Consider the following 26,978-nt stretch of genomic DNA (forward strand, 5'->3'; position numbering starts at 1 on the left):
ACGCAAACAACCAAAATAGCCACAAAAAATGCCACAACCAAAATCTGTCTGTGTCTGCATGGAGAGAGTCTCCTCAATGAACGGGGAAGAGGTGCATTTATCCTGGGACACACCCAGCCCAGGTGTGTCCCATTTCACTGACGACCCTCCCGGCTCCGCCCACCGACATCCTATTAAGGAAAACAAGAGAAAAGAGATAGAATTCAGCAGACAGAGTGGGAGGGTTGTCACAGCAGTCTGATGATATACCAGGGCCTGGGGATGCAGTTAGGTTTGTATGCAGTCTGGTGATATACCAGGGACTGGGGATGTATTTAGGTTTGTACAGTCTGGTGATATACCAGGGACTGGGGATGTAGTTAGGTTTGCATGCAGTCTGATGATATACCAGGGCCTGGGGATGTAGTTAGGTTTGTACAGTCTGGTGATATACCATGGACTGGGGATGCAGTTAGGTTTGGATGCAGTCTGATGATATACCAGGGACTGGGGATGCAGTTAGGTTTGTATGCAGTCTGGTGATATACCAGGGACTGGGGATACAGTTAGGTTTGGATGCAGTCTGATGATATACCAGGGACTGGGGATGCAGTTAGGTTTCTATGCAGTCTGGTGATATACCAGGGACTGGGGATGCAGTTAGGTTTGTATGCAGTCTGGTGATATACCAGGGACTGGGGATGCAGTTAGGTTTGTACAGTCTGGTGATATACCAGGGACTGGGGATGTATTTAGGTTTGTACAGTCTGGTGATATACCAGGGACTGGGGATGTTGTTAGGTTTGTACAGTCTGGTGATATACCATGGACTGGGGATGCAGTTAGGTTTGTATGCAGTCTGATGATATACCAGGGCCTGGGGATGTAGTTAGGTTTGTATGCAGTCTGGTGATATACCAGGGACTGTGGATGCAGTTAGGTTTGTATGCAGTCTGATGATATACCAGGGACTGGGGATGCAGTTAGGTTTGTATGTAGTCTGGTGATATACCAGGGCCTGGGGATGTAGTTAGGTATGTGCAGTCTGGTGATATACCAGGGCCTTGGGATGTAGTTAGGTTTGTATACAGTCTGGTGATACACCAGGGACTGGGGATGCAGTTAGGTTTGTATGCAGTCTGATGATATACCAGGGACTGGGGATGCAGTTAGGTTTGTACAGTCTGATGATATACCAGGGACTGGGGATGCAGTTAGGTTTGTACAGTCTGATGATATACCAGTGACCGGGGATGCAGTTAGGTTTGTATGCAGTCTGGTGATATACCAGGGACTGGGGATGTAGTTAGGTTTGTACAGTCTGGTGATATAGCAGGGACTGGGGATGTAGTTTGGTTTGTATGCAGTCTGGTGATATACCAGGGCCTTGGGATGTAGTTAGGTTTGTATACAGTCTGGTGATACACCAGGGACTGGGGATGCAGTTAGGTTTGTATGCAGTCTGGTGATACACCAGGGACTGGGGATGCAGTTAGGTTTGTATGCAGTCTGGTGATACACCAGGGACTGGGGATGCAGTTAGGTATGTATGCAGTCTGGTGATATACCAGGGACTGGGGATGCAGTTAGGTTTGTATGCAGTCTGGTGATATACCAGGGACTGGGGATGCAGTTAGGTTTGTATACAGTCTGGTGATATACCAGGGACCGGGGATGCAGTTAGGTTTGTATACAGTCTGGTGATATACCAGGGACTGGGGATGCAGTTAGGTTTGTACAGTCTGATGATATACCAGGGACTGGGGATGCAGTTAGGTTTGTACAGTCTGATGATATACCAGTGACCGGGGATGCAGTTAGGTTTGTATGCAGTCTGGTGATATACCAGGGACTGGGGATGTAGTTAGGTTTGTACAGTCTGGTGATATACCAGGGACTGGGGATGTAGTTTGGTTTGTATGCAGTCTGGTGATATACCAGGGACTGGGGATGCAGTTAGGTTTGTACAGTCTGGTAATATACCAGGGACTGGGGATGTAATTAGGTTTGTACAGTCTGGTGATATACCAGGGACTGGGGATGTAGTTAGGTTTGTACAGTCTGATGATATACCAGGGACTGGGGATGCAGTTAGGTTTGTATGCAGTCTGATGATATACCAGGGACTGGGGATGCAGTTAGGTGTGTATACAGTCTGGTGATATACCAGGGACTGGGGATGCAGTTAGGTTTGTATGCAGTCTGATGATATACCAGAGACTGGGGATGCAGTTAGGTTTGTATGCAGTCTGATGATATACCAGGGACTGGGGATGCAGTTAGGTTTGCACAGTCTGGTGATATACCAGGGACTGGGGATGCAGTTAGGTTTGTATGCAGTCTGATGATATACCAGGGAAAAATATGCACTGCTCTATTTGAACGTCTCAATATAATATTATTATTTCATGAAAGGAATGAAAATACATTTGTCTGAAGAAAAAAAAACGTGTCTTATCTATCGTATCTATCTTAACTGCGTTTCCCTCCAGTCAGCAGACAGCGATGTGCGTCTTTAAGGCGATGCTGCCAGCGTGACGTATAATCTAGTGGACGGTTCTTCCTAAACAGCTCGTCAACCACCTCGGTAGCTTGCTAGCCAACATAGCCGAAAGATTCAAGCTATTTATACGCTTTCGGTCTATATTACCTATTGTGTTTTAGACACACTTCGGTCGTATCTACTTGTTAACCTATTTAATATTACGTTATTTTAAATTAGTCAGCTATAGTAGCTGGTTGGTTAAGTTAGCACTAGCCTAGTCGCTAGCTAGCTAACATTAGCTAGCTAGCTAACATCCCCGAACATGAGCTCCCTAAACTACTCCCCTCCTGTTAAAGAAGAGGTCTACTGGACGGAGAAAGAAGCACTGGGGCTGAACATTGTCGTGAAAGAGGAGAAGGAAGAAGAGGATGTCACAGTAAAACAAGAAGTAGAGGGTGAGGCTGTTACTGTGAAAGAAGAAGAGAGAGACGTTACAGTGAAAGAAGAGGAAGACGCGTTCAGAGTGAAAGAGGAGGAGGATGTTACAGTAGAAGAGGAGAAAGAGGAGGATGCAGTTTTTGGAGTGAACGAGGAAGGGGAGATTACTGTCACATTGAAAGATGAAGATGAAGAGGTGGAGGTAGGAGATCTGATTAACACCAGTAAGTACCGCCTTCAATTAGTTTTTAACTTTGGATATTCGGAGTTGGCTCGTCAATACCTCTTCAACGGAGGGCCCTGGGATGATAACTGATATGTCTAGAATCAGACGACGTAGAGAGCAAGCTGCCCCTTGTTTTCTCCGTTACGTTTCTTAAAAGTGACTTAACATACACTGCTCAAAAAAATAAAGGGAACACTTAAACAACACAATGTACCTCCAAGTCAATCACACTTCTGTGAGATCAAACTGTCCACTTAGGAAGCAACACTGATTGACAATAAATTTCACATGTTGTTCTGCAAATGGAATAGACAACAGGTGGAAATTATAGGCAATTAGCAAGACACCCCCAATAAAGGAGTGGTTCTGCAGGTGGTGACCACAGACCACTTCTCAGTTCCTATGCTTCCTGGCTGATGTTTTGGTCACTTTTGAAAGTTGGCGGTGCTTTCACTCTAGTGGTAGCATGAGACGGAGTCTACAACCCACACAAGTGGCTCAGGTAGTGCAGCTCATCCAGGATGGCACATCAATGCGAGCTGTGGTAAGAAGGTTTGCTGTGTCTGTCAGCGTAGTGTCCAGAGCATGGAGGCGCTACCAGGAGACAGGCCAGTACATCAGGAGACATGGAGGAGGCCGTAGGAGGGCAACAACCCAGCAGCAGGACCGCTACCTCCGCCTTTGTGCAAGGAGGAGCAGGAGGAGCACTGCCAGAGCCCTGCAAAATGACCTCCAGCAGGCCACAAATGTGCATGTGTCTGCTCAAAAGGTCAGAAACAGACTCCATGAGGGTGGTATGAGGGCCCGACATCCACAGGTGGGGGTTGTGCTTACAGCCCAACACCGTGCAGGACGTTTGGCATTTGCCAGAGAACACCAAGATTGGCAAATTCGCCACTGGCATCCTTTGCTCTTCACAGATTAAAACAGGTTCACACTGAGCACATGTGACAGACGTGACAGAGTCTGGAGACGCCGTGGAGAACGTTCTGCTGCCTGCAACATCCTCCAGCATGACCGGTTTGGCGGTGGGTCAGTCATGGTGTGGGGTGGCATTTCTTTGGGGGGTCGCACAGCCCTCCATGTGCTCGCCAGAGGTAGCCTGACTGCCATTAGGTACCGAGATGAGATCCTCAGACCCCTTGTGAGACCATATGCTGGTGCGGTTGGCCCTGGGTTCCTCCTAATGCAAGACAATGCTAGACCTCATGTGGCTGGAGTGTGTCAGCAGTTCCTGCAAGAGGAAGGCATTGATGCTATGGACTGGCCTGCCCGTTCCCCAGACCTGAATCCAATTGAGCACATCTGGGACATCATGTCTCGCTCCATCCACCAACGCCACGTTGCACCACAGACTTTCCAGGAGTTGGCGGTTGCTTTAGTCCAGGTCTGGGAGGAGATCCCTCAGGAGACCATCCACCACCTCATCAGGAGCATGCTTAGGCATTGTAGGGAGGTCATACAGGCACGTGGAGGTCACACACACTACTGAGCCTCATTTTGACTTGTTTTAAGGACATTACATCAAAGTTGGATCAGCCTGTAGTGTGGTTTTCCACTTTAATTTTGAGTGTGACTCCAAATCCAGACCTCCATGGGTTGATAAATTGGATTTCCATTGATTATTTTTGTGTGATTTTGTTGTCAGCACATTCAACTATGTCAAGTAAAAAGTATTTAATAAGATTATTTCATTCATTCAGATCTAGGATGTGTTATTTTAGTGTTCCCTTTATTTTTTTGAGCAGTGTGTATATTTGAGAAGGGTCTATCTGCTGACCGCAGACTGGGGGGCACGGCATGTAGTGATTTTAATGTAGTGGTGTTTTACTACACACCGTGCCCCCCAATAGTGCCATGTGAGAGTTGGGTTGGCTACACCAAAGACTATGGATATACTGACAAGATGTCTCTCCGTCCTAACAAGGGAGTCGTTGTCCACAAAGCTGCGCTGCGGGCTGTCTCGCTCCCACCTATCCTTTCTTTGGATTGGTGGATACAGCTTATTATTGTAATCAATTGTTTATATTCTATGAGGATTGTTGTCGTCAACCGCCTGTATTCAATGGAGAGAGATGCTAAGCTACTAGCATGAATATTAGAACACACCGTTCTATACAGTCCACCTGGTAGAGGTTCATGAAAATGTCTGTTAGAAACTTAGAAAGAGGGGGAGTCTAAAGCTGCAACAACTAGGATTGTGTCTCTGGCTTCTGGACAACGAAATAATGTTGATATGAAAACCAATAGAATAGGAGAGAAATGGCATAGTGGTGGGTCTAATAGAACAGGAGAGAAATGACATAGTGGTGGGTCCAATAGAACAGGAGTGAAATGACATAGTGGTGGGTCTAATAGAACAGGAGAGAAATGACATAGTGGTGGGTCTAATAGAACAGGAGAGAAATGACATAGTGGTGGGTCTAATAGAACAGGAGAGAAATGACATAGTGGTGGGTCCAATAGAACAGGAGTGAAATGACATAGTGGTGGGTCTAATAGAACAGGAGAGAAATGACATAGTGGTGGGTCTAATAGAACAGGAGAGAAATGACATAGTGGTGGGTCTAATAGAACAGGAGAGAAATGACATAGTGGTGGGTCCAATAGAACAGGAGAGAAATGACATAGTGGTGGGTCTAATAGAACAGGAGAGAAATGACATAGTGGTGGGTCTAATAGAACAGGAGAGAAATGACATAGTGGTGGGTCTAATAGAACAGGAGAGAAATGACATAGTGGTGGGTCTAATAGAACAGGAGAGAAATAACACAGAGTTACACGTGTGATAAACAAACGTACAGTCAATAACACAATAGAAAACCTATCATCGCCATCATGTGCAAATGAAGTAAGGAGGGAAGGCAATAAATGGGTAATTACAGAGGTAATTACTATTTAGCAATTAACACTGGAGTGATGTGAAGAAAAAAAATAGCTGTGTTTCAGTTAACAAATGTCACCAGTAGTAAATGTACTGTTACTTCCTGTCATTTGGTTACATTCATTTCTGTTAATGTATTAATTACAGTCATTTACCGTTGTCATTCTCGGAGTGGAAACGTTGTCTGTTCAAAACCTGCTACACTTGTGAGAAACCAGTTTTGGTTTATTTCAGAACCATCATTTACAAGATTTGTCAAAAAAATTTCCATTGTCTTTTTGTTTGGAGTGCTCCATGTGAGCAATGAGCATGTCTGGTTTCTCTGTCCTGATCATGTTGAGGGAGCGCGTGTATGGTTTCTCTGTCCTGATCATGTTGAGGGAGCGCGCACCCTCATTCATACTGGGTTCCTTACAAACAACAGGATTTGGCACAACCTTCCCTCCAGCCAAATAATTTCCCAATATGAATGAGACCCCCTTCACCGTTAGGCAAGGCCTCACTCCAACGACAACGGAATGAGACATGAGATCAGATTCCAGTTCCACATTATAAACGGAACTTCCATGCAACCATCTTCACGCCTTGTACTGACACACTGGAACCAGTTGCTGAAGTGTCAAAGGCAAAACACCCTCCAACATGAAGGGCTTCCCCAGTATAGTACTGTAGAAACACCCTCCAACATGAAGGGCTTCCCCAGTATAGTACTGTAGAAACACCCTCCAACATGAAGGGCTTCCCCAGTATAGTACTGTAGAAACACCCTCCAACATGAAGGGCTTCCCCGGTATAGTACTGTAGAAACACCCTCCAACATGAAGGGCTTCCCCAGTATAGTACTGTAGAAACACCCTCCAACATGAAGGGCTTCCCCGGTATAGTACTGTAGAAACACCCTCCAACATGAAGGGCTTCCCCAGTATAGTACTGTAGAAACACCCTCCAACATGAAGGGCTTCCCCGGTATAGTACTGTAGAAACACCCTCCAACATGAAGGGCTTCCCCGGTATAGTACTGTAGAAACACCCTCCAACATGAAGGGCTTCCCCGGTATAGTACTGTAGAAACACCCTCCAACATGAAGGGCTTCCCCGGTATAGTACTGTAGAAACACCCTCCAACATGAAGGGCTTCCCCGGTATAGTACTGTAGAAACACCCTCCAACATGAAGGGCTTCCCCGGTATAGTACTGTAGAAACACCCTCCAACATGAAGGGCTTCCCCGGTATAGTACTGTAGAAACACCCTCCAACATGAAGGGCTTCCCCGGTATAGTACTGTAGAAACACCCTCCAACATGAAGGGCTTCCCCGGTATAGTACTGTAGAAACACCCTCCAACATGAAGGGCTTCCCCGGTATAGTACTGTAGAAACACCCTCCAACATGAAGGGCTTCCCCGGTATAGTACTGTAGAAACACCCTCCAACATGAAGGGCTTCCCCGGTATAGTACTGTAGAAACACCCTCCAACATGAAGGGCTTCCCCGGTATAGTACTGTAGAAACACCCTCCAACATGAAGGGCTTCCCCGGTATAGTACTGTAGAAACACCCTCCAACATGAAGGGCTTCCCCGGTATAGTACTGTAGAAACACCCTCCAACATGAAGGGCTTCCCCGGTATAGTACTGTAGAAACACCCTCCAACATGAAGGGCTTCCCCGGTATAGTACTGTAGAAACACCCTCCAACATGAAGGGCTTCCCCGGTATAGTACTGTAGAAACACCCTCCAACATGAAGGGCTTCCCCGGTATAGTACTGTAGAAACACCCTCCAACATGAAGGGCTTCCCCGGTATAGTACTGTAGAAACACCCTCCAACATGAAGGGCTTCCCCGGTATAGTACTGTAGAAACACCCTCCAACATGAAGGGCTTCCCCGGTATAGTACTGTAGAAACACCCTCCAACATGAAGGGCTTCCCCGGTATAGTACTGTAGAAACACCCTCCAACATGAAGGGCTTCCCCGGTATAGTACTGTAGAAACACCCTCCAACATGAAGGGCTTCCCCGGTATAGTACTGTAGAAACACCCTCCAACATGAAGGGCTTCCCCGGTATAGTACTGTAGAAACACCCTCCAACATGAAGGGCTTCCCCGGTATAGTACTGTAGAAACACCCTCCAACATGAAGGGCTTCCCCGGTATAGTACTGTAGAAACACCCTCCAACATGAAGGGCTTCCCCGGTATAGTACTGTAGAAACACCCTCCAACATGAAGGGCTTCCCCGGTATAGTACTGTAGAAACACCCTCCAACATGAAGGGCTTCCCCGGTATAGTACTGTAGAAACACCCTCCAACATGAAGGGCTTCCCCGGTATAGTACTGTAGAAACACCCTCCAACATGAAGGGCTTCCCCGGTATAGTACTGTAGAAACACCCTCCAACATGAAGGGCTTCCCCAGTATAGTACTGTAGAAACACCCTCCAACATGAAGGGCTTCCCCAGTATAGTACTGTTTTAAGGTTATACCAAGGATAATTTGGTGTTCTGATTTTGAGTTGTAAGATACCTTGAAATATCAACAAAAAATATTCAAAAGTTAATTCATGTAAAAAAATGATTAGGCCATACTGCTGTAACCCATAGTAACACATTGCATAACATTCACAACATGGAACAACAGTAACCATAGTAACACATTGCATAACATTCACAACATGGAACAACAGTAACCATAGTAACACATTGCGTAACATTCACAACATGGAACAACAGTAACCATAGTAACACATTGGATAACATTCACAACATGGAACAACAGTAACCATAGTAACATTGTTTCCCCCAGAACATCTAAAGGAAGTTTGTTCTGAAGTGTCTGTCCTGTCTGTCCTGTATCTGAGAGATAAAATGTATCTGAGATATATACAAAATAAAACGTGCACGTCTTTAACTCCTTATTTATGTCACTAAAGTCTTTCCACATTTTGTTACGTTACAGCCTTATTCTACTATGGATTAAATATCAATCTACAGTCGTGGCCAAAAGTTTTGAGTGAGACAAATATTAATTTCCACAAAGTTTGCTGCTTCAGTGTCTTTTAGATATTTTTGTCAGATGTTACTATGGAATACTGACGTACAATTACAAGCATTTCATAAGTGTCAAAGGCTTGTATTGACAATTACATGAAGTTGATGCAAAGAGTCAATATTTCAATATTTCCAGTGTTGACCCTTCTTTTTCAAGACCTTTGCAATCTACCCTGGCATGCTGTCAATTAACTTCTGGGCCACATCCTGACTGATGGCAGCCCATTCATGCATAATCAATGCTTGGAGTTGTCAGAATTTGTGGGGTTTTGTTTGTCCACCCGCCTCTTGAGGATTGACCACAAGTTCTCAATGGGATTAAGGTCTGGGAAGTTTCCTGGCCATGGACCCAAAATATCCATGTTTTGTTCCCCGAGCCACTTGGTTATCACTTTTGCCTTATGGCAAGGTGCTCCATCATGCTGGAAAAGGCATTGTTCGTCACCAAACTGTTCCTGGATGGTTGGGAGAAGTTGCTCTCGGAGGATGTGTTGGTACCATTCTTTATTCATGGCTGTGTTCTTAGGCATAATTGTGAGTGAGCCCACTCCCTTGGCTGAGAAGCAACCCCACACATGAATGGTCTCCGGATGCTTTACTGTTGGCATGACACAGGACTGATGGTAGCGCTCACCTTGTCTTCTCCGGACAAGCTTTTTTCCAGATGCCCCAAACAATCGGAAAGGGGATTCATCAGAGAAAATGACTTTACCCCAGTCCTCAGCAGTCCAACCCCTGTACCTTTTGCAGAATATCAGTCTGTCCCTGATGTTTTTCCTGGAGAGAAGTGGCTTCTTTGCTGCCCTTCTTGACACCAGGCCATCCTCCAAAAGTCTTCACTTCACTGTGCGTGCAGATGCACTCACACCTGCCTGCTGCCGTTCCTGAGCAAGCTCTGTACTGGTGGTGCCCCGATCCCGCAGCTGAATCAACTTTAGGAGACGGTCCTGGCGCTTGCTGGACTTTCTTGCGTGCCCTGAAGCCTTCTTCACAACAATTGAACCACTCTCCTTAAAGTTCTTGATGATCCGATAAATAGTTGATTTAGGTGCAATCTTACCGGCAGCAATATCCTTGCCTGTGAAGCCCTTTTTTGTGTAAAGCAATGATGACAGCACATGTTTCCTTGCAGGTAACCATGGATGACAAAGGAAGAATAATGATTCCAAGCACCACCCTCCTTTTGAAGCTTCGTCTGTTATTCGAACTCAATCAGCATGACAGAGTGATCTCCAGCCTTGTCCTCGTCAACACTCACACCTGTGTTAACCTGTTAAGGATGGGGGGCAGTATTGTCACGGCCGGATAAAAAAACGTACCCGATTTAATCTGGTTATTACTCCTGCCCAGAAACTAGAATATGCATATAATTATAATTTGGATAGAAAACACCCTAAAGTTTCTAAAACTGTTTGAATGGTGTCTGTGAGTATAACAGAACTCAAATGGCAGGTCAAAACCTGAGAGATTCCTTTACAGGAAGTGGCCTGTCTGACCATTTCTTGAACTTCTTTTCCATCTCTATCATTTACTAAGGATCTCTGCTCTAACGTGACACTTCCCACGTCGTCCATAGGCGCTCAGAGCCCGGGAAAAAACAGAATGTCGTCATTCCAGCCCCAGGCTGAAACACATTATCGCCTTTCTCAAGTGGCCGATCAAGGGACACTGGGCTTATCCGCGTGACCCGACCGCCCCCGCCTGATGGGATTTTTTCCTCTGTTTGCCGAAAAGGAGATTCCCTGTCGGAATATTATCGCTTTTCTACGAGAAAAATGGCGTAAAAATTGATTTTAAACAGCGGTTGACATGCTTCGAAGTACGGTAATGGAATATTTAGAATTTTATTGTCACGAATTGCGCCATGCGCGCGACACTTCTTTACTATTTCGGATAGTGTCTGGAACGCACGAACAAAACGCCGCTATTCGGATATAACGATGGATTATTTTGGACCAAACCAACATTTGTTATTGAAGTAGCAGTCCTGGGTGTGCATTCTGACGAAGACAACAAAAGGTAATCAAACTTTTATAATAGTAAATATGATTATGGTGAGTGCTAAACTTGCCGGGTGTCTAAATAGCGAGCCCGTGATGCCTGGGCTATGTACTTAGAATATTGCAAAATGTGCTTTCACCAAAAAGCTATTTTAAAATCGGACATATCGAGTGCATAGAGGAGGTCTGTATCTATAATTCTTAAAATAATTGTTATGCTTTTTGTGAATGTTTATCGTGAGTAATTTAGTAAAATGTTAGCGAATTCCCCGGAAGTTTGCGGGGGGTATGCTAGTTCTGAACGTCACATGCTAATGTAAAAAGCTGTTTTTTGATATAAATATGAACTTGATTGAACAAAACATGCATGTATTGTATAACATAATGTCCTAGGGTTGTCATCTGATGAAGATCATCAAAGGTGAGTGCTGCATTTAGCTGTCTTCTGGGTTTTGGTGACATTATATGCTGGCTCGAAAAATGGGTGTCTGATTATTTCTGGCTTGGTACTCTGCTGACATAATCTAATGTTTTGCTTTCGTTGTAAAGCCTTTTTGAAATCGGACAGTGTGGTTAGATTAACGAGAGTCTTGTCTTTAAATAGCTGTAAAATAGTCATATGTTTGAGAAATTGAAGTAATAGGATTTTTAAGGTTTTGAAAATCGCGCCACAGGCTGCCAGTGGCTGTTACGTAGGTGGGACGCAAGCGTCCCACCTAGCCCATAGAGGATAACATAATGTCCTAGGAGTGTCATCTGATGAAGATCATCAAAGGTTAGTGCTGCATTTAGCTGTGGTTTTGGTTTTTGTGACATTATATGCTAGCTTGAAAAATGGGTGTGTGATTATTTCTGGCTGGGTACTCTCCTGACATAATCTAATGTTTTTCTTTCGTTGTAAAGCCTTTTTGAAATCGGACAATGTGGTTAGATAAAGGAGAGTCTTGTCTTTAAAATGGTGTAAAATAGTCATAGGTTTGAAAAATGGAAGTTTTGGGATTTCTGAGGTGTTTGTAATTCGCGCCACGCTCTATCATTGGATATTGGCGAGGCGTTCCTCTAGCGGCACATCTAGATGTAAGAGGTTAACGAGAGAATCGCTGACATGATGTCAGCTGGTCCTTTTGTGGCAGGGCTGAAATGCAGTGGAAATGTTTTTGGGGGATTCAGTTAATTTGCATGGCAAAGAGGGACTTTGCAATTAATTGCAATTCATCTGCTCACTCTTCATAACATTCTGGAGTATATGCAAATTACCATCATACAAACTGAGGCAGCAGACTTTGTGAAAATGTATATTTGTGTCATTCTCAAAACCTTTGGCCACGACTGTACACACAATACCTCATAATGAAAAAGCTCAAATAGGTTTGTAGAAAACCCGTCACATTTATTAATAACAAAAAACAGATACCTATGTACATAAGTATTCAGACCCTTTGCTATGAGACTTGAAATTGATCTCAGGTGCATACTGTTTCCATTGATCATTGTTGAGATGTTTATACAACTTGATTGGAGTCCACCTGTGGTAAATTCAATTGATTGGACATGATTTGGAAAGGCACACACCTGTCTGGCTACCACAGCATTCTGAAGCGATACGCCATCCCATCTGGTTTGCGCTTAGTGGGACTATCATTTGTTTTTCAGCAGGACAATGACCCAACACAACTCCAGGCTATGTAAGGGCTATAAACCAAAATGGAGAGTGATGGAGTGCTGCATCAGATGACCCGGCCTCCACAATCACCCGACCTCAACCCAATTTTTATTTATTTTATTATTTATTTGTACCTTTATTTAACTAGGCAAGTCAGTTACGAACAAATTCTTATTTTCAATGACGGCCTAGGAACAGTGGGTTAACTGCCTTGTTCAGGGGCAGAACAACAGATTTGTACCTTGTCAGCTCGGGGATTTGAACTTGCAACCTTTCGGTTACTAGTCCAATGCTCTAACCACTAGGCTACGCTGCCGGCCCAATTGCGATGGTTTGGGAGGAGTTGGACCGCAGAGTGAAGGTAAAGCAGCCAACAAGTGCTCAGCATATGTGGGAACTCCTTCAAGACTGTTGGAAAAGCATTCCAGGTGAAGCTGGTTGAGACACTGCCAAGAGTGTGCAAAGCTGGCAAAGGGTGGCTACTTTGAAGAATCTAAAATTTATTTTGATTTGTTTGCCACTTTTTTTGGTTACTACATGATTCCATATGTGTTATTTCATGGTTTTCATGTCTTCACTATTATTCTACAATGTAGAAAATAGTAAAAATAAAGAAAACCCCTGGAATGAGTAGGTGTGTCCCAACTTTTGACTGGTACTGTATATCTCATGAATGTTTTTACATTCAGTTACATGAAGTCACTTTCTTACCACTTCTTCCATAGTCAGGCAAACATGTAAGGAAAGCTTCTTTTTTTAAATCAAAAGGGATGCTGTCAAAAATGTATTGAATTGAAATGGATTTACCCAGCCTACAAAGCACTACAGCCACTCTGTGATGACCAGTTCTGCTCTTTTATTGAGGGATCTAGTCTAGATTAAACCTCATAGGAAGACAGTTTTATCATGTGGAGGTTTCATTCAGGTCTCTGTTTAACGAGATCCTCTGTTTGTCTTTTGGCAGGAGAGATACCAGACTCTCACTCTGACAGCGGGAAGAGTCCTTCAGGGGAACCAGACCCAGAGACGCCCAAAACAGCGAGACCACACCACTGCTCCCACTGTGAAAAGAGTTTTCGCTGGTTAGGGAACCTGAAACTGCATGAGAGGACACACACGGGAGAAAAGCCTTTCCAATGTTCCCAGTGTGGAAAGAGTTTTGCTGTGTTAGCTAACCTGAAGAGGCATGAGAGAATACACACAGGAGAAAGGCCTTATCACTGTTCCCAATGTGGAATGAGTTTTAATCAGGATGGGGACCTAAAAGCTCATAAGAGGATACACACAGGAGAAAAGCCTTTCCAATGTTCCCAGTGTGGAAAGAGTTTTACTAAGATAGGGCAATTAAAAGAACATGAGAGAATACACAAAGGAGAAAAGCCATTCCAATGTTCCCATTGTGGAAAGAGTTTTACCCGGATAGGAAACCTAAAAAAGCATGCGAGACTACACACCGGAGAAAAGCCTTACCAATGTTCCCAGTGTGGAAAGAGTTTTGCCGTGTTAGCTAACCTGAAAAGGCATGAGAGAATACACACAGGAGAAAAGCCTTATCACTGTTCCCACTGTGGAATGAGTTTTATTCAGTTATGGGACCTACAAGCTCATGAGAGGATACACACAGGAGAAAAGCCTTTCGAATGTTCCCAGTGTGGAAAGAGTTTTACTCAGATCGGTCACCTGATAGCTCATGAGAGGATACACACAGGAGAAAAGCCTTACCAATGTTCCCAGTGTGAAAAGAGTTTTACCATGTTAACTAACCTGAAAAGGCATGAGAGAATACACACAGGAGAAAAGCATTTTCTGCTCCCAGTGTAAAAATGGATTTTCTCGAAAAGCGGACCTAAAAGCTCATGAGGGGATAGAGAGGAGAAAAGCCTTTCCAATGTTCCCAGTTTCGAAAGGGTTTTACCTGGTTAGGGAGCCTGAAGGAGCATAAGAGGACACACACGATAAAAGTCCAGTCAGTGCTCTCTCTCTGTGTGGAAGGACATTTTCCCAGTCAGAGAACCTGAAATCACATGAGAGAATAGAAAGGCTGTATTCTGACTTATATTCTTGACTGAAAATTTGTGTTTTTGTTTTGTGCCACATTAAATCATATTGTTTATGATTATACCTGTCCATATAAGGTCCCACAGTTGGCAATGCATGTCAGAGCAAATTCCAAGCCATAAGGTCGAAGAAATTGTCCATAGAGCTCTGAGACAGGATAGTGTCGATGCACAGATCTGGGGAAAGGTACCAAAAAATATCTGCAGATTTGAAGGTCCCCAAAAACATAGTGGCCGCCATCATTCTTAAATGGAAGAAGTTTGGAACCACCAAGACTCTTCCTAGAGCTGGCCGCACGGCCAAACTGAGCAATCGGGGGAGAAGGACCTTGGTCAGGGAGGTGACCAAGAACCCGATGTTCACTCTGACAAAGTTCCAGAGCTCCTCTGTGGAGATGGGAGAACCTTCCAGAAGGACAATCATCTCTGCAGCACTCCAACAATCAGGCCTTTATGGTAGAGTGGCCAGACGAAGGCCACTCCTCAGTAAAAGGCACATGACAGCCTGCTTGGAGTTTACCAAAAGGCACCTAAAGACTCTCAGACCATGAGAAACAAGATTCTCTGGTCTGATGAAACCCAGATTGAACTCTTTGGCCTGAATGCCAAGCGGCTCGCCTGGCGTAAAGCGTGGTGGTGGCAGCATCATGCTGTGGGGATGTTTTTCAGCGGCAGGGACTGGGAGACTAGACAGGATCAAGGGAAAGATGAACAGAGTGCAGAGAGATCCTTGATGAAAACCTGCTACAGAGAGCTCAGGACCTCAGACTGGGGTGAAGGTTCACCTACCAAAAGGACAATGACCTTAAGCCCACAGCCAACAATGCCAGAGTTGCTTCGGGACAAGTCTCTGAATAACCTTGAGTGGCCCAGCCAGAGCCCGGACTTGAACCCGATCGGAGACCTGAAAATAGCTGTGCAGCGTCGCTCCCCATCCAACCTGACAAAGCTTGAGAGGATCTGCAGAGAAGAATGGGAGAAACTCCCCAAATACAGGTGTGCCAAGCTTGTAGCGTCATACTCCAGAAGACTGGAAGCTGTAATCGCTGCCAAAGGTGTTTCAACAAAGTACGTAGTAAACCGTCTGAATACTTCAGTTTATTTTAATAAATTAGCAAAAAAAATCTAAAACCGTTTTTTGGTTTGTCATTATGGGGTATGCGTTGATTGAGTATTTTAATTTTTTATCCATTTTAGAATAAGGCTGTAACGTAACAAAATGTGGAAAAAGTGAAGGGGTTTGAATACTTTCCAAATGCACTGTGTTGTTACATCATGTAGGAGCAGTATAGACCTAGTCTGTTCATTATATACATCTACATGATGTATTGTTACACCATGTAGGAGCAGTATAGACCTAGTCTGTTCATTATATACATCTACATGATGTATTGTTATACCATGTAGGAGCAGTATAGACCTAGTCTGTTCATTATATACATCTACATGATGTATTGTTACCCCATGTAGGAGCAGTATAGACCTAGTCTGTTCATTATATACATCTACATGATGTATTGTTACACCATGTAGGAGCAGTATAGACCTAGTCTGTTCATTATATACATCTACATGATATAGAACATTTGTGGGCAGAACTGAAAAAGTGTGTATGAGCAAGGAGGCCTACAAACCTAACTCAGTTCCACAAGCTATGTCAGGAGGAATGGGCCAAAATTCACCCAACTTATTTTGGGAAGCTTGTGGAAGGCTGCACGAAACGTTTGACCCAAGTTAAACAATTTAAAGGCAATGCTACCAAATACTAATTGTGTGTTTGTAAACTTCTGACCCAATGGGAATGTGATGAAAGAAATTAAAGCTGAAATAAATCATTCTCTCTGCTACTATTCTGACATTTCACATTCTTAAAATAAAGTGGTGATCCTAACTGACCTAAGACAGGGAATTTTTACTAGGATTAAATGTCAAGAATTGTGAAACACTTTAGCCAAATACATTTAAACTCAGTTTATGTAAATCTTCAACTGTATATAAATGACTATTGTAGCTGGAAACGGCAGATTTTTTATGGAATATCTACATAGGCGTACAGAGGCCCATTATCAGCAACCATCACTCCTGTGTTCCAATGGCACGTTGTGTTAGCTAATCCAAGTTATCATTTTAAAAGGCTAATTAATCATTAGAAAACCCTTTTGCAATTATGTTTAAAACTGTTGTGCTGATTAAAGAAGCAATAAAATTGGCCTTCTTTTTTCCTTATTTATTAAAAAACAAGTTCTGTATTATTGTGGGTCCTACAGTAGGTCTATGTTATCGTTAGGTGAAGTTATGGGTCCTACAGTTGGTCTATGTTGTTAGGTGAAGTTATGGGTCCTACAGTAGGTCTATGTTGTTAGGTGAAGTTATGGGTCCTACAGTAGGTCTATGTTATTGTTTGGTGAAGTTATGGGTCCTAAAGTAGGTCTATGTTATTGTTTGGTGAAGTTATGGGCCAATTTGGCAAACACTTAGTATACAAACCCTCAGTTTCAGGCTGATGGCAAAGCTAGCCAAAGAGCATTTTACAGGTTGAAGTGTTTATTTTTATTTTTTATAAAGCAGTTGATTTGCAACAATAACACAATAACACACAGGACATTCAAACGACCCTTACAATTATTATCCATACGTTGTGTGAAATGCACTCATAAGCAACTTATAAATGGAGGCTATTTTGGCTGTCAGCCTATGAGAACTCCCCTGAGTTTTCCCCCACGGTGGTGAATTAGTGAATAGACACAGAGCTTAATGTGAGTTTCCTTGAGTTGCACTCCTGATCTTGCGCTGTAATATTCAGAATACATTGTGAAAAACTAAAATCTTTGCTCACCATTTTTGCTCCATGCAGATATACTACATCCATAACTAGTGGTTTCCTCATTACCAGATATACTACATCCATAACTAGTGGTTTCCTCATTACCAGATATACTACATCCATAACTAGTGGTTTCCTCATTAGTAGGGAGGAGTTTCTGCAACCAAATTGTGTGTGCTTTGCCCTTATAGTCTAAACACAGAAAGGGGCCTACAGTGAGGGAAAATAGTATTTGATCCCATGCTGATTTTGTATGTTTGCCCACTGACAAAGAAATTATCAGTCTATAATTTTAATGGTAGGTTTATTTGATCAGTGAGAGACAGAATAACAACAACAAAAATCCAGGATAAGTCATGTCAAAAATTTTATAAATTGATTTGCATTTTAATGAGGGATATAAGTATTTGACCCCCTCTCAATCAGAAAGATTTCTGGCTCCCAGGTGTCTTTTATACAGGTAACGTGCTGAGATTAGGAGCACACTCTTAAAGGCAGTGCTCCTAATCTCAGTTTGTTACCTGTATTAAAGACACCTGTCCACAGAAGCAATCAATCAATCAGATTCCAAACTCTCCACCATGGCCAAGACCAAAGAGCTCTCCAAGGATGTCAGGGACAAGATTGTAGACCTACACAAGGCTGGAATGGGCTACAAGACCATCGCCAAGCAGCTTGGAGAGAAGGTGACAACAGTTGGTGCGATTATTCACAAATGGAAGAAACACAAAAGAACTGTCAATCTCCCTCGGCCTGGGGCTCCATGCAAGATCTCACCTCGTGGAGTTGCAATGATCATGAGAACGGTGACGAATCAGCCCAGAACTACACGGGAGGATCTTGTCAATGATCTCAAGGCAGCTGGGACCATAGTCACCAAGAAAACAATTGGTAACACACTACGCCGTGAAGGACTGAAATCCTGCAGCGCCCGCAAGGTCCCCCTGCTCAAGAAAGCACATATACATGCCCGTCTGAAGTTTTCCAATGAACATCTGAATGATTCAGAGGACAACTGGTGAAAGTGTTGTGGTCAGATGAGACCAAAATGTAGCTCTTTGGCATCAACTCAACTCGCCATGTTTGGAGGAGGAGGAATGCTGCCTATGACCCCAAGAACACTATCCCCACCGTCAAACATGGAGGTGGAAACATTATGCTTTGGGGGTGTTTTTCTGCTAAGGGGACAGGATAACTTCACTGCATCAAAGGGATGATGGACGGGGCCATGTACCGTCAAATCTTGGGTGAGAACCTTCCCTCAGCCAGGGCATTGAAAATGGGTCGTGGATGGGTGGCAATGACCCAAAACACACGGCCAAGGCAACAAAGTGGCTCAAGAAGAAGCACATTAAGGTCCTGGAGTGGCCTAGCCAGTCTCCAGACCTTAATCCCATTGAAAATCTGTGGAGGGAGCTGAAGGTTCGAGTTGCCAAACGTCAGCCTCGAAACCTTAATGACTTGGAGAAGATCTGCAAAGAGGAGTGGGACAAAATCCCTCCTGAGATGTGTGCAAACCTGGTGGCCAACTACAAGAAACGTCTGACCTCTGTGATTGCCACCAAGGGTTTTGCCACCAAGTACTAAGTCATGTTTTGCAGAGGGGTCAAATACTTATTTCCCTCATTAAAATGCAAATCATTTTATAAAATTTTTGACGTGTTTTTCTGGATTTTTTTGTTGTTATTCTGTCTCTCACTGTTCAAATAAACCTACCATTAAAATGATAGACTGATCATTTCTTTGTCAGTGGGCAAACGTACAAAATCAGCAGGGGATCTAATACTTTTTTCCCTCACTGTATATTGGAGACCAAAAGTCGTCTGGCACAGTGCTTAGGATTTCAACAACTTTATTAACTTATTTCTAGCCCACAATCATCGATCGATGTTACTACTAATGTGAAAACAAGACAAAATAGAACTTTTTCACTTGACTGTCTTAAGACAATTGTCAAATAATTTTAACATTCATTACAGACTTCAATTGTTGTACAACATGGCTACGCTGTTGGTATCACCTTTTGCAGTGGATGTCCGCTGTTGTGGGCCTTTAACCATCTGTCTGACTCTGTGCACACAGGAAAGAGACGTGACTACCTTGGATCCTCTGGGGAGCTTCAACAACATCATGATGCTGACGAGGCAGAGAAGAGACTCTCCAGCTCAGAACTCCTCAAGAAACACCAGCAGAGACCCACAGGGAAAAAATCTCACTGCTGCTCTGACTGTGGGAAGAGATTCACCTCCTCAGCAGGCATTGCAATTCATCAGAGAATCCACACAGGAGAGAAACCTTATAGCTGTGATCAATGTGGGAAGAGATATCTTACATGTAGCAGTCTGACTAAACACCAGAGAACACACACAGGAGAGAAACTTTTAAGCTGCTGTGACTGTGGAAAGAGTTTTGTTTCTTCAGGATGTTTAGAATCACACCAGAGAACACACACAGGAGAGAAACCTTATAGCTGTGATCAATGTGGGAAGAGGTATGTTACATCTAGCAGTCTGACTAAACACCAGAGAACACACACAGGAGAGAAACCATATAACTGTAAACAATGTGGGAAGACTTTTAGTCAGTCATTCAGCCTGATATCACACCAGAGAACGCACACAGGAGAGAAGCCTTATAGCTGTGATCAATGTGGGAAGAGTTTTGTTACTTCCAGCAGTCTGACTATACACCAGAGAACACACACAGGAGAGAAACCTTATAGCTGTGATCAATGTGACAAGAGATACTCTAGTAAAAGATCTCTGATCAAACATCAGAAAAAACATGAAGGAGTTGTTTCATGATATCAATGAATTAATGTCACAATGTAGAATGTTTTAACATTGTAGAAGGAGTATTTTAATGATGTCACAATGTAGAACCCTAAACGTTTGTCCCCTGTTCTATTGATTTCAGCATGATATGGATATTAGCCTCAGGGGGGGAAATCCAGGCTCTGAATTGAAAGAGTACTATTTATGAGGTTTAACAAAAAGTGACTAACAAAAATAGAGTCGTCTTACACTTACCACGTTGGTGACCCGCTTGAATCAAAATGCATCACTTCAAAATGTAACTAGCTGTTTTCTACAAATTGTCCTCTAACCAGTGATGTACACATTATTCCCAGATTCTGTGTGGTTTTTGAGCTGTTAGTTTTAACAGGAAGTGCAACCTAATGTCCCCCCTAATTGATATCAGTGACTTATTGCTACTTGTCAAAACAACAGCGTTTTTTGCTGTTTGTGCAGTTTATAAGGAGCTTGTTTTAAAAAAGAATATAAGTAATATGATTATTGTGGCAGATGTTTGTGTAGATAGTACATTTTATGTTTAGGTTTTCAATATATCACAAACTGTTTCTACATATTGGTTATTGATTTGGACACGTTAAAACTGTGTTTTGACATTGGGGCTATCCCACCTAGCAAAATGTCATTGAAAAGCCGTTGAAAATAAGACATGCAATCAAATATTTCATGTAACATTTAGTAATGAAAATTATTCATGCAACCAACTGACAATTTTTTGGTACAATTATATTGACATTGTTGCCCTGCTTTTAGAATGTCTGGGTACATTCTCAGATGTGCCAACCCAAATGTACTAGAGCATGACATTGGGGACTGGGCCCAGATCCAACAACATGCCTATCTAGTGAACCCTGAAAAGAGAGAGAAGCTCCGCAGTGAGGTGGAAAGTTACTCCGGATATTGCAGGAGATTCCTCTTGAAATCAGGCATGTCCGTGGTGAGGACAACTTGGTTGCTGATTGTCTCAAGGGTGGGCAGTTAAAAAGATTTGTGTTTCGCATTTAGCCAGTGCGTTGCCATGGATCAATTTATTTTGACTACACGTTTTTCCGTATTGGAGATGAGTTTTGTTTGGGCTCCTTCCAAGGGGGACGAGAGTTCTAGAAGCTAGTGAGTTTTAGGAAGACGAGAGTTCTAGAAGCTAGTGAGTTTTAGGAAGACGAAAGTTCTAGAAGCTAGTGAGTTTTAGGATTCTATAGAAAGAAAAAGGAGAAAATATACGATTGTATATTATTATTTAGATTGTTTTTAATTGTTGACAGCCAGTAGAAGGTGAAGCATTGTAATTGATTATAATGTGAAATGGAAGTTGTTTTCTGTTGGTGTTGAGCAAACTAGTCCAACAAAAATATAGGATATATATGTTCTCTTGAAGGGGAAGGTTTTACAGGCTTTGGTTTTTCCATTTATATTTTGAGGTTGGACTTTAGCACGTCTAGCTCGTTAGCACATTTAGCTCGTTAGCACGTCTAGCTCGTTAGACGTAGGACGCACTGATTGGTGTCACCTCGTTAGTTAGTATGTGTTACACCTGTGCTGGCTTGTCCATCTCGTTAGTGGGAAGGTGTTTCACCTGAGCTGGTCCAGGTTCTATTTAAGAGTGTCTGGCCCAGTGCTCCAGTTGTCTTGATAGATGTGTAGAGTCAACACCTTTAGTTGCGCCACCTTTTTGGTTTGCTTCCTGTCTTTAAGTTTGGTGTGTGTTTTTCTTTTGTTTGCCTCTTCTTGGGCAGATTTAGTGGGTCTCATGGTGGGTGTCTTTTAGGTCCCAGTTGTTGTTATTAGTCAAGTTTCAGTAGACACCCCCATAGTGTCTTTCAGAGCCCCTCCTAAAATCCCACCTGTTTAGTTGTGGTTGTTGTCAGTGACTCTTTGTTAGTTCCTCTTCTGTTTAAGTGACATTTCTGGTTTTCTTGCTGGGGATGTAACAACAAACAATGGAGTTAAACAAACTTATATTTTGGGTTGGATGTTGCATCCAATTCTTAGTATTTTAATCTATGGATTTTCCTTAGAATGTTTATTAGTCTTTCAGTTCATCTATAAATAAATATAAATAAAGCTTGATTTGATTTGAACATATTGCAAAACAAATGAACCCAATGCCTGACCAATCAACAGACTCTTTCAAAACCAATTAACGTATGTGCAAAAGCAACACATCTTGGTCCATCTTAGTATGAAAAACAGTATAAATTCAGTATATCTTACACTTTCAAAATGTATGGTATGTACGTTTCATCTCACTCTTTTTTAAAAATCAACTATACATCAATAGATTCAACTATTAAAAACAAACAAAATTATCAAACAGCTCTGCTTATGTCATGTTCTGTGGCCTTGCTGTTCCATTTCTTGACTGTCCCTGCAACAAAGAAACAAACACATTTCGTCATATTATGTAAAACACTTAAAGTAATCTATGGCCTCAGTCACACCTGGCACCTAAATGTGACTTCTGTCATCCGGATGGGCCTTTGACATATTCTGGACGCAGTCAGGCTACCAAATATGCATCAGCAATGTAAAGAGATGGGGTGAATGAGGGGAAAAGTAAATTTGACACAAATGATCTTCATAATATCAAAGAACAAATGTGTTTCTGAGGGGAAATGAACTTTCATACAGCCAAAAGGGGTGATAAATTACACCAATATCAGTGGACAATTTGTACTAATGTAAATAAACATAGATGATGGAACATATTCACTTTTGCTTACGTGATGAACTGCTAAGGGGACATAAATATTTACCATCTAAACCATGTGTGACCTCTCACCTCGCTGGCTGTAGAAGTGTTCTTCCTAACCAGTCCCTCAACAGCTCTCTGACTGAGTTCCACCCTCACTGGGTCTTCAGAGGAGAGGAAGGCTGAGGAGGGATGGAAGGATGAATGGATCAGTCAGTCAATAAAGTGTAGAGCTGCTGTCTATGCTGTCTGACAAAATCACTATTTTAGTAGTTCATTAAAGTAAATAAGGCTTTACGACTGCTGAATACCAACAATCAATCACTTAGATAATGAAATCAACCAATCTAAAGGTCAAATGCTTTATTATCTAAAAATGTAAAGTTCTGGGTGTCAGAGAGAAATAAAATGGTGCAGTTTGAGGTGTCGTGACGTTGTATTAGTTAATGTGACGACTGTTGCTCATCGAATGATTAACGGTTTATAATTGCGTGATTAAATGAATCATGCAATGAATCAAACAATTATTAACTCATTAACCTGGGGCACCATGGGAAAATTAGTTTTATTGAGTTTTTATTTCCAAAAATTAATTCAAAGAATATCGATTTTACAACAGTCGCTTAATTAATCAATTTCCTCTTATGTCTCATTTCTGAACGTCGCATAATCCGGGAATCTGCACAAACCCGGGCTACACCAATGAGTTTACCACACCAATCTTAGTTGATCATTTATTTACTAGCAAGCTAAAATTATGATAAAAGATACACATACACAAAACACAGTCTAGGCTAATGATTAGGACTTAGTATAACGGGCCAACACACTATGGCACGTGTTACCCAAAATGGGGATTTAAAAGAGAGAGAAACAAAGAAAGTACACGAGAGAAATATATATTTGGGTTCATTTGTCAGCTATGCTTATTTAAACCTAGCCTTGCCCCGAACTGCCGCTCTTATGGGTCAGAATATAATGATGTTATTACGTGTTGGAGATCTCAGAGGAGCGTCCCGCGTGGCTCGGTTAGGCTTCTCAAGGACGCACTGCTCGGACTCAACTCTCTGGTTGTCCTCACAATGTCAGTGTCCCTTTTGGCTTAGTGGTCTGATTCCTCGTCCTTGCTTTGAAAGGGGGCTTCTGAGGACAGACAGCTCTGTAGCTCAGAGCTCACAGCGTAGGAATGAGACAGCGTAGATACCACGATTCGATGAAGAGGGGAGGCTAGGTGGTTCGGCTTGATTTCACCCGCTTAGACACAGCTACTCATCCGTAGCTTGGGTAGAAAAAGATTTCTTTGTCTTCAAATTTCTTTGTCTTCAAACTTTGTGTTGCGTTTTGGGGTTCGTTGACCATTCAGACCGTGGCTGCAGCCTGGGGTCAGTAGTCTGATATGTTAATTCTTCAGTCACATGTCTTATACCCTCGGGTCAGAAGTGGGCGTAACCGCCTTTAGGGCAGTTCTCTGGGTGTACCAAGTGAAGAGCAAGGCCTAGATTTTACTCAAATCCAATTTTACACACTAACTTCACATTTCATCCTTACCAAAACATTCTCTTTGATTTGGATACTTTCCACACAACATACAATGTGTAAACACCAGGCATATACATGGAAAACTCTTAACCTCTCTGGGCTAGGCGGGACGAAATCGTCCCACCTACGCAACAGCCAGTTGAATCCCGTGGCACGATTTTCAAATACCTTAGAAATGCTATTACTTCAATTTCTCAAACATATGACTATTTTACAGCATTTTAAAGACAAGACTCTCGTTAATCTAACCACACTGTCCGATTTCAAAAAGGCTTTACAACGAAAGCAAAACATTAGATTATGTCAGCAGAGTACCCAGCCAGAAATAATCAGACACCCATTTTTCAAGCTAGCAGATAATGTCACAAAAACCCAGAAGACAGCTAAATGCAGCACTAACCTTTGATGATCTTCATCAGATGACACACCTAGGACACACCTAGGACATTATGTTATACAATACATGCATGTTTTGTTCAATCAAGTTGATATTTATATCAAAAACCAGCTTTTTACATTAGCATGTGACGTTCAGAACTAGCATACCCCCCGCAAACCTCCGGTGAATTTACTAAATTACTCACAATAAACGTTCACAAAAAACATAACAATTATTTAAAGAATTATAGATACAGAACTCCTTTGTGCAATCGAGGTGTCCGATTTTAAAATAGCTTTTCGGTGAAAGCACATTTTGCAATATTCTCAGTAGATAGCCCAGCCATCACGGCTAGCCATTTAGACACCCACCAAGTTTAGCCCTGACCAAACTCCGATTTACTATTACAAAAATTTGATTACCTTTGTTGTCTTCGTCAGAATGCACTCCCAGGACTGCTACTTCAATAACAAATGTTGGTTTGGTCCAAAATAATCCATCGTTATATCCAAATAGCAGCGTTTTGTTCGTGCTTTCCAGACACTATCCGAAGTGTAAATAAGGGTCACGAGCATGGCGCAATTCGTGACAAAAAAATTCTAAATATTCCATTACCGTACTTCGAAGCATGTCAACCGCTGTTTAAAATCCATTTTTATGCCATTTTTCTCGTAAAAAAGCGATAATATTCCGACCGGGAATCTGCGTTTAGGTAAACAGAGGAAAGAAAACAAAGCATTCGGTCGACGCGGGCACGCGCCTGAGTCTCACAGTACTGTAACCAGCCACTACCCAAACGCGCTACTTTTTTTCAGCCAGAGCCTGCAAAGCCACGATTCAGCTTTTTGCCGCCTTCTGAGAGTCCATGGGAGCCGTAGGAAGTGTCACGTAACAGCAGAGATCCTTTGTTTTGGATAGAGATGGCAAAGAAGGCCAAGAAATGGTCAGACAGGGTACTTCCTGTACAGAATCTTCTCAGGTTTTGACCTGCCATTTGAGTTCTGTTATACTCACAGACACCATTCAAACAGTTTTAGAAACTTTGGAGTGTTTTCTATCCAAAGCCAATAATTATATGCATATTCTAGTTACTGGGCAGGAGTAGTAACCAGATTAAATCGGGTACGTTTTTTATCCAGCCGTGTCAATACTGCCCCCTAGCCCTAACAGGTACAATGTTTTCGTAATAACGTCATCTCTTAACCTTTAATAACAATACAAAAATTACATACATTTTCATATTCCATCTCTCGTCATGACCACCATTGTGGCTGACGGAAACCATTGTTCCAAAGTCCCTTTATTGCAAGTTTAATGTTCTGAGGCCAGTTCTCCATAGTGAGGACAAAGGAATTTCTCTGTGGCCTAAGACTATCATGGGCGTGAGGGGTCATAAAACCCCCACATCTTCAGACCCCTAGATCTCTCCTCCTCTGTTGGGGGTTGAGAGATACCCTGTAGGATTGTGGTCTCCTGTAACCTGACCTGATCAGGACAGTCATGACAGAGGCCATGTGGCGGAGAGTGATGCGCTGGAGATGGTGGTGTGTTCTAGTGGGTCTGGATAGGTGTGATGTAGTTAATGGAGATGGAGGTGTGTTCTAGTGGGTCTGGACAGGTGTGATGTAGTTAATGGAGATGGGGTTGTGTTCTAGTGGGTCTGGACAGGTGTGATGTAGTTAATGGAGATGGAGGTGTGTTCTAGTGGGTCTGGGCAGGTGTGATGTAGTTAATGGAGATGGAGGTGTGTTCTAGTGGGTCTGGGCAGGTGTGATGTAGTTAATGTTTGTATGATGTTGTTGTGTATGTTTTGTATTGTTTATAAAATATCAAATAAAGTCCCAATGCAAAGTTAACCTCATTGTTCTATTTTTGGTTTTATTACATTAAACCAATCAGAATTCAGAAGAATGCCAAAGTCAGGTGTGATGTAATATGGAGGACCAGCCAA

The 26,978-nt window shown here is 42.7% G+C and overlaps 1 protein-coding gene across 2 annotated transcripts; it reads left to right on the forward strand.

Annotated features, from left to right (window-relative positions):
• Nucleotides 1-2,541: 2,541 nt before the first annotated feature.
• LOC145863007 (uncharacterized) lies at nt 2,542-26,883 on the forward strand. 2 transcript variants are annotated; one of them, XM_082968078.1, is made up of 2 exons: nt 2,542-3,126; nt 19,690-26,883. In XM_082968078.1, exons 1-2 carry the CDS (start codon nt 2,787-2,789, stop codon nt 20,409-20,411), a joined length of 1,062 nt encoding a protein of 353 aa, XP_082824204.1. In that variant the 5' UTR covers nt 2,542-2,786; the 3' UTR covers nt 20,412-26,883. The 2 variants fall into 2 exon arrangements, with proteins under 2 accessions (XP_082824204.1, XP_082824203.1); XM_082968077.1 differs by lacking the exon at nt 19,690-26,883 and adding an exon at nt 13,691-17,309.
• Nucleotides 26,884-26,978: the final 95 nt, after the last annotated feature.

This window comes from Salmo salar, chromosome 02 (assembly GCF_965601325.2).
Source record: "Salmo salar chromosome 02, fSalSal1, whole genome shotgun sequence".
In the NCBI taxonomy this organism is placed as follows: domain Eukaryota; kingdom Metazoa; phylum Chordata; class Actinopteri; order Salmoniformes; family Salmonidae; genus Salmo; species Salmo salar.